Source organism: Sinocyclocheilus anshuiensis, unplaced genomic scaffold (assembly GCF_001515605.1).
Source record: "Sinocyclocheilus anshuiensis isolate Anshui unplaced genomic scaffold, SAMN03320099.WGS_v1.1 scaffold1783, whole genome shotgun sequence".
In the NCBI taxonomy this organism is placed as follows: Eukaryota; Metazoa; Chordata; class Actinopteri; order Cypriniformes; family Cyprinidae; genus Sinocyclocheilus; species Sinocyclocheilus anshuiensis.
This window is the reverse complement of record NW_015551111.1, coordinates 161,705-170,703: the sequence shown is the minus strand read 5'-3', so window position 1 is coordinate 170,703 and position 8,999 is coordinate 161,705. Positions and strand designations below refer to the sequence as shown.

At 37.5% G+C, this 8,999-nt stretch overlaps 1 protein-coding gene across 2 annotated transcripts in view; it reads right to left on the bottom strand.

Moving 5' to 3' along the window:
- Positions 1-8,748: 8,748 nt before the first annotated feature.
- LOC107662955 (alcohol dehydrogenase class-3-like) overlaps positions 8,749-8,999 on the bottom strand; it is a 4,969-nt gene continuing 4,718 nt past the window's right edge. For both annotated transcript variants that reach the window (XM_016453089.1, XM_016453090.1), the window contains one exon: positions 8,749-8,942. In XM_016453089.1, coding sequence (XP_016308575.1) covers positions 8,918-8,942 — 25 coding nt within the window. In that variant the 3' untranslated portion in view covers positions 8,749-8,917. The remainder of the gene's footprint in view (positions 8,943-8,999) is intronic.

The window sequence follows — 8,999 nt, the reverse complement described above, 5'->3', positions numbered from 1 at the left end:
CTCATTCTTATTCAAATGACTATAATCCAAGGCCACTTCAGTAATCAGTTGCGATATTTTTCAACATTTCTGTTAGAGTTATTTTCTTTTTTTTTAACCAGTGACTCAGGTAATTAATGCCCAGTGCAACAGCAATTAAGCAGACCTCTCTGTGGGTGGCTTTAGGGCTGAGGGCCAAGATTGTGGTGCTTCAGGAGCTTCCATTATGTAAGCCTTCCATAAGACATGCTCACCACTGGCTGCCCACACACAGTCAACTTAATGCTACGTTCCAACAAGGCTGTAGCTCTTCAGTGTTGCCACAGTAACGGATGTACAGTTTATAACCAACATAGAGGAACACTTTGGCACAGGTTTCAGCCTCTGCTGATTCAACAGGCCACAAGGTAAACATTCACAGCAATCATAACCACATATCAACTTGTGAAAACCACCTTTCCAGACATGCAACTTTGACCTCGTCCCAGATCTTTTTGATTGACATGACTCTTGCTTGTTTTTGAGGCCGGGTCTCGCCAGGGTTATTTTAAGTAATTGAATGTACGTGAGTGTGTTTAAATGGCCGCATTTTGCACTTTCACAGACATTAAGTAGTTGTATAGCCATGGACTTAACATTATTGGACATGTACAAGTTTTTTTTTCTCCTGCATGGTGCCTAAAAGCATAACATTTACATGTACACGGTATTTCTGTCTCCGTAAAGGCTATTTTGTGCGCTGTTACAGCCACCAGTCTGTAAAAAAAAAAAAAAAAATCAACGTTTCCTTTAATTCGTATTTTAGCGCCCAAACGAGCGAGGGGAAGCTCAGTCTCTGCTGGTGCAATTCTTCCAGACGCCGTTTTCCCTCGCTTAAGAGAGTTGCTGAAGTATATCTGGTGAGTGAATCTACTTATGTGTGCTTATTTTAGACTTTCTGTCTAGAAATTGTTCTTCGTGTATTAGTAGAATTATTCCAGATACCGCGACAGTAGTACATTTTGGCGGTTCAATATTGGTTGTTTGTGTAACGTTAGTTAGTTCGCCGAACTAAGCGGTAATTTCTTGGCTTCTATTCAATACTGACCGCTATCAGAATGTTATTTTAAGTAATTTAATGTACATGAGTGTGTTTAAATGGCCGCGTTTTGCACTTTCACAGACATTAAGTAGTTGTATAGCCATGGACGTAACATTATTGGACATGGACAAGTTTTTTTTTTCTCCTGCATGGTGCCTAAAAACATAACATTTACATGTGCACGGTATTTCTGTCTCCGTAAAGGCTATTTTGTGCGCTGTTACAGCCACCAGTCTGTAAAAAAAAAAAGAAAAATCAACGTTTTATGCAGCGCCGTCACTGAAGAATCTTCCATACGCCATTTCCCTCAGTTTCAGAATAGCAACTGGTAAATCAAGCTACCTCAGTGTTTGTACTTTATAGACTTTCTGTATGGAAATAGTTATCAATGTACTGTTAGTTAAATGACTTAAGACAGAGTTTTAAGTGAGAGTTTGGCGGTTCAATCATGGTTGTTTGTGTAGTTAGTTCGCCGAACTAAGCGGTACTTTCTTGACTTCTATTCAATACTGACAGCTATTAGAATGTTATTTTAAGTAATTGAATGTACGTGAGTGTGTTTAAATGGCCGCATTTTGCACTTTCACAGACATTAAGTAGTTGTATAGCCATGGACTTAACATTATTGGACATGTACAAGTTTTTTTTTCTCCTGCATGGTGCCTAAAAGCATAACATTTACATGTACACGGTATTTCTGTCTCCGTAAAGGCTATTTTGGGCGCTGTTACAGTCACCAATCTGTAAAACAAAAAACACAAAAAAATCAACGTTTCCTTTAATTCGTATTTTAGCGCCCAAACGAGCGAGGGGAAGCTCAGTCTCTGCTGGTGCAATTCTTCCAGACGCCGTTTTCCCTCGCTTAAGAGAGTTGCTGAAGTATATCTGGTGAGTAAATTAATAAAGTAATTTAATGTACATAAGTGTGTTTAAATGGCTGCCTTTTTGCTCTTCCTCAGACATTTGTTCACCCAAAAATAAAATAAAATCAACGCTACTTCTTTAATCCGTATTTTAGCGCCGAAACTAGCAAGGGGAAGCCCTGCCTCTGCTCTTGCAGTACTTCCAGAGTATGATGAAGCACTTTGCAGCATGTATACCTTCATCCAGACCGCTGTCTTTGGTATTGATGTGGGAATCACCAAAGCAACACCAAAAGTTAAGGATTTGCGAGCCAAGTTGCTGAATGATGTATAGGTGTTACGTTTGTCGGACACTTCATCATTCAAGTGTATACTTGATTCGACATCTCAAACTTTCACATGGTTTATATCCTGGCAAAAAGTTTCATTTGTTGTGTGCACAGGATGGTTGTTCTTTGGAGTTTAAAAGTTACTGTGGTTTCAGATGACATCTTAAACTTTTTCACAGTGACACTGAACTTCCGAGTTGCTTTGATGAAATATCAGATTCAACTGTCTATCAACTACTTATTTCAGTGTTGTTTTTGAACTCTAATAGTGTTACATTTTAACACCATATTAGTGTTTGTAATATCAAGACTTTTGAAAGCGTTACATTAACACTCATGTGGTGGTATCCATATATACACTGACAGTGTTAAATTTAACTATTGTTAAATTTCCGATTTCAGATTTGCTGTGTACCATTCAAAAGTTTGGGGTCAGTTCAATTGATTTATTTTTTTAATTAAATAAATTGTATTCAAATATTAGCCTAATTATCATTTTTATTATTTTTTAAATATGAAATAAATTGTATTCAAATTTTAATTATTGAAGTTTAATTTTTATTTTATTTAATACTTTTATTCAGCCATGATGCATTAAATTGATCAAAAGTGACATTCTATTAAAAAAAAAATCTATTTCAAAATAAATGATTTCTGAAGGATCATGTGACACTGAAGATTGGAGTAATGGCAGCTGAAAATCCAGCTTTGCATCACAGGAATAAATTACATTTTAAAATATATTAAAATAGAAAACAGTTATTTAAAATTGTAATAATATTTCACAATATTACTGTATTTTTGGTCAGATAAATGCAGCTTATAAGAGTCTTCTTTCAAAAACGCTCTGAAAATCTTACTGACCCCAAACTTTTGAATGGTAATGTAGTCTTGCATCTAATTAGCGAAGCTACTATGTAACCTTAAAGGGATAGTTCACCCCCAAATAAAAATTCTTACCTTATATATTCTTACCTTATATATATATATATATATCTTTTGTGTTTTGTAAAAGTCATACAGGTTTGGAATAAAATGAGGGTTAGTGAATGATGACAGAATTGTCATTTTTAGGTGAACTATCCCCTTATACACTCTTTTAAAAATCGAAAATAATCCACACCCCATCTGAATTGACCATTTAAATCTCTGATTTCTTTGCAAATTTGCGTGGCAAAGTACTCATGCGAGAAGGAGGTCTTTGTACTAGGAAAAAAGTGAAGGATCTGTCCCCTAGCACTCTGGTATTGAGGAGGCATTACATATTCACAAGGGGGGATCTAATGCAATTATGAGTGTTTACTTACACCATGTGTGGCCCCCTTCTGCTGCTCTGTGCCACTGGCTGCCCAGGCCAGCCAGGAGGAGATGAAAAGTCACAGAACGGGAAGCCAGTGTGGCTCTGTTTGTTTTCAGAATTTAGCCCATCTCCCCTCGTGAGAGGCGCTATCTGAGACCCCTGCTAATTAAAGTTACCCAAGAAAGGAAGAGAATGAGATGTGTTTGGATATGAACCCAACTCAAGAGCACACCGAAAGTCAAAAGTGAGGTGGAAAAATATACATAATGTATGATGTGACAGCAAGTAGCCTTGTTAGTTGAGTATGAATGTTTGTTTAAAAGATTAGCTATGGCTTCTTTATTAGCAGCCATCTGAGGAGGTCTCCCTTTAGTGTCTCATTACTGATGCTGTGCACACTAGGGCCACCTCAATTACCTTAACCTCAAATATTGTCAATTAAACAGGAGGTTGTTTGTTTCTTCTTTTATTGTGTCCTTTAGTTATTAGTCCCCTCGTGAGATAAGCTCTGTGTGTGCTGATAATCAGCCAAGGGGACTTGTAGGCCCACTTTCCAAACTTAAATATGCCTCGCACCCTGCTTGTTTGACGTTTTTATATTTTGACTTTGTACCTGGGGACCGTGGTGACATTTCACGGGTGTGTGTTTTGTGGCAGAGTTGATATTAAGCAAATCTGCTGCTGCTTAAATTTGCTCTTAGGGATTTTAAAGTGTAAGTAAGCTCGCACGAGAAAGGTTTCCGACCACCTGAGGGGGGAAACGTTCGATATTTGCTAAATAGATAGAGCCTCCAAAGGCACTTCCAGTATGAGGTTCAAACACACACATTCCTCCCCCATAAGCAAACGTTCATATTCAATAAATGCTCTTCTTAGGGTTTAGCCAAAGTAACACTGTGCACCTTCATTCAAACATGAGTTGACCTTCCATTAAAAAACATTATCTTATGTCACCTCTGCTGCTGTATACTACAATGAAATGGGGGGGGGGGCTAGATCTTCATGCCGTGGATGTGTAGATCAAAAGATAAAATGACAAATTAATTGGAAATCTCCAAGCAGCATATGGTGTAAGATTTGAGCCAGTGAGCTATTGAACCTAAGGCCAGGCTTAGTTGAAAGTAACAGACAGCATATATTCTAAATGTCTCTTGTGCCGTCTGTATCTCTGTTGTGTGGGAGGTAGACCGAGAGTGTTGCCAATTTCTGTTTTATTTATCCCTCCACACCCATGTCTTTTTGTGTAACACGTCTGGGTACGATGCAGCAAACATATTTTTCTGAGTATGTAAATGTTTTTAGGCAAGACTTTGTGGCATTGCAGTCAAAACATGTAGAGAATCATGGGTGCAGGGGCCCGTCCTCCCATTTACAAGGCTGACAGTGTTTCTTAACACTGCAATTGTGTAATTGCTCCTCAGACACATGCTAACCATCTATTTTGGTGGTGTGTGTGGGTGTTTTTTGTGTCACTTCACCGCTATTACACAATATGACCTCAAATCTTGTACATGAGTATTAGCAAACCGTCATAACAAACAAACCTTATACCATTGTCTCAAACCTTTTTTTTTTTTACCAAGTGTTGGGGAGTAACTTAAAATAGTTTCACTTTTCATGCTAATTTCTGATTGGTTGTTCAGACAATTCATTTAAATGAGGTGTTTCAAAAAAATATTAACTCTTAAAAAATATTATAAGCCTCTTAAAGCTGCATTTATTTAAAAAAAAACGTGAATTTTCAGCAGCCATTACTCTAGTTTTCTGTGTCACATGATCCTTCAGAAATCATTCTAATAGGCTTAAATTAACAAATTTAAGCTTCTTGTAAAGTGTCACCATTATAGTGTCTAAATAGCTTCCCCAACACTGCTTTTGTCATATACACTATAATCCTACTGGAATGAAAGGATCATTTTACTTAATGAAGTAGATATTTACGCAGTCATTTCACTAGTCAAACAATTATAATTTACTTCCTTTGAAGTTCCCAACAGGCTATGCTAATCCAATGTCAACCAGCTTCAGACGAGGAGATCCGCTGCAGTGCAGGTGTGCAACTTCAATATTGCTGACCTCTCCTAACCCTTCCAGGCACATTTGATAAGGGGTTTCCCTTGCTAGAGCAGCCAGGACTGTGTCACTGGATCTGGGTTTGCTGTGTTGAGCTTTAGGCTGGGGATGTCTGAGGCATTGGCTGGCATTAACACTAATGGCCTGGATTTACTGCTAAAACAGGGCCTCTACCAGGGTGGTCTTTCCCTGACTTAGGGACGCATTCTTCCATGGCAGTTTGGGCTTTGTGTTCATTCTGAACTAGGCCACTGTCTTTTTCTCTGAACTCTCTCTCTCTCTCTTTGTATGTGTGCTGTCTGTCTCTCTGTCTCAGGTACTTGTTTTAACGTTATCATTGCCACTGAAGCTTGAGTGTACAATTAATTAAGACAACCCAGAGGTTGTGTTTGTTCATGTTCTCCACCAAACCCTTTGCGCTCTGAGTAGGAGACCTAAAAGAAGCACACCTCTCAAAGCAAAGTAATGCCAAAGAATACAGACAACCAAAACTGAATTTTATGCCTCAACTTCAAACGAACATTAGACATTAGACAAGTAGACAGTCATATATATAATGAATCTTGACTCAGTTGTTCATACACACAATGACGTTGTATTTGTTCAATTTCCACATGAGAAGAATACCAACTGGCAAAGTCTTTGTCTTGACAAATCTTGATTTACCTGTGCACATAAATCACTGCCATTACTAAGTAAACTGACATAAATACATCTACATTTCAAAGACATTACAAATGGATTTTTCTACATTCAAATCAAATGAATCATGCGATTTGTCTCAATTTGCGTAATGTCATTCACAGTCACACTCTTTTTAGATTATGGCCCAGATCTTACATGGTCTGACCAGTTTGTCAAATATCTTTTAGCACCTAGGCCACCTGGGTAGAAATGTGTCTAACTACAGTTTGGTTAAAATGAAAGAGTCTGCTGTACACTGCTGACACAATTTTGTAGAGGAAGGTTCTTCATCCTCGAGGCTATCATTTGAAATTATAGAGATAATATATTGGCTAAAGCATGCACAAAAATTGGTTCTTATGATCACCGGAAGATCTGCATTGTGACCAAAGTTATTTGGCACTAGGAATTACTGCACCACCACCTAGCAGTGTCACACATTCAGACACACAGGTGCACCCGCACACACATTAAATATAATAAAGGAGAAATCTTTTGATCCCCATCTAAATATTGAGGAAGGCAACTCCGCCCCTTTGACATTTTTTCTCTTCCAGGCTATATTTGCGCAGCAATATTTACCTATGCTGGCATTTCCGTTGTTTGTCAATTTTCCTTATAAGGCTGTCATGTCTGTCGGAATGATGCACGGCGCTGACTACACATTTGGCAGGGTAAATGCCTGATATTTGCCTGGACCAAGCTCATGTGAGTGGAATATGTCTCATATCTGTCATGGTAAGCACACAGGACAAATCGTTATTCTTCATTAGAATCTGATACTCCATTGCTTTATTTGACTCTTCTATTTATATGTCAATCACGTTAATGAAAAACACACAGGGCAGCCTAATCAAAGGTCACATCCTTATGATAGACATGTGACTTTTTTTAAATTGGCATGGGATACTTTCTGAATACATAAAATATAAGAGTTTAATTTATATAAAATATATACAAAATACATTCATTTGCTTTGACAAAATAGGCTATATAATCGCACCACATGATTAAAACTGATTAAAATTGATTTAGGTTAAATAGATTTTTCTAAGTTATTCACATTTTGTTTGTAAAAGTCACTTTGTGTTACAATGGCATGTACTGTATAACAGTCCTAGATTGGTTCAATTGATTCAAGGTTTTGAAAGATACTTCATTTTGACCTATTCATTTAAACGAACTGACTCAAAAGAGTCATTCATTGTAGAATCGGACATCAATTGTTCTAATAAACAACCAATGTCTTTATTGCTGAAATATCAAGATGTCAAAATAAATGTAACTTTGCAGAATTTCATAACGCTACCCACTACTTATAAAAGAAATGTAGGTTTGTTAATTTTAGTGCCACTACTGCCAACTAACTGAAAAGAAAGTCTGAATTGCCCACTTAACTAATTATAAACGTTTGTGTATTTTATTTTATTTTGAGAAAAGCTTGAAATGTAATGAATGAGAAAAAGAGCAAGATCTTTTTACATACATATATCACCTAGTGGGCCTTTGTAAATTTGCCCCCTACAAAATTCCCTGCATCCACAAATGAGCTCAGTGAACATGCACCTGTTGCTACTTGTCTTTTATCTTTTGATGTCTCCATTTTTCAGCAGTCTTTCTCAGTTTCAATGGAAAGGGCAACGAAATCTCGCAGCTTTGAATCTCTGATTGATTGCACAATATGGCAGAGGTGGGGTAAACGTGAGGGAGACTTCGCTTCATTTTCCATTTCACGTAAAGATGGAAAAGGGGGAGGGGGATCTGCCAAGAGTACTCATTTGATCTGAATGGAACTACAATAAAGCAAAATCCTGGACAGCCATCCCAGTTCATCATGGAGAGGCATTCCCCAGCCAGCCTTTTGTCTCTGTCTCTGACAGGCCACAACTGCTATTCTAACCCTCAAGAGCATGCTATATTAAATCAATATATGATATTACCAAGGTCAAAATGCAACCCGCGATCAGCTGCATGTAACCCCTAGTGGCAGTGGCATGCACCCATGCATCTCCCTATGACAATTTTTTTTCTAGAGACTTCTCATGTCCCACTAGTAGACAATGAAGGCTCAGATGATAATATTATTGTAGATGGAATAGTGGTTTCACAGGGCAGTAATGGTATATGGGAGTGCTGGTGGTTTGCTCTGTAACAATGTGTAACAAAAACACAAGAACATTTAGCACATATTGATCCATGCCTCAGTGATATGTTATAATAAAGGTTAGACTGAAGAAACTCCAGAGTCTCAATGCAGACAGCACACAGTAGACAAAGGAAGTGAATAAGGTTTTGTAGTACAAGCAGTCCATCTACTGGTTAAAGAGAGAAGATGCAACCAAATCAGATTAAGCTTTATTGAATGAAACATACATTCTGTCTCAATAAATATTCCTTGAGAATATAAGCATTTTAAAGAAGAAATAAAACTTTGTTGTACAGTACATATGAAACCATACTGAATACGAAACTGCTGTGACGTAACAAGATTTTTAATGTTTACAGTATATGATGTACTGTATATATACAGTATATGATGTATATGCAACTAATGTCAGAACAGAATATAAACACTTCTGTTTGAGAAAGACAGAACGCTACCTTCATTTCACATCTTGATCACTGTACGAATACTGAAAAAGAGAGAAGAAGGTTAAGTGTGTGTGTGTGTGTGTGTGTGTGTGTGTGTG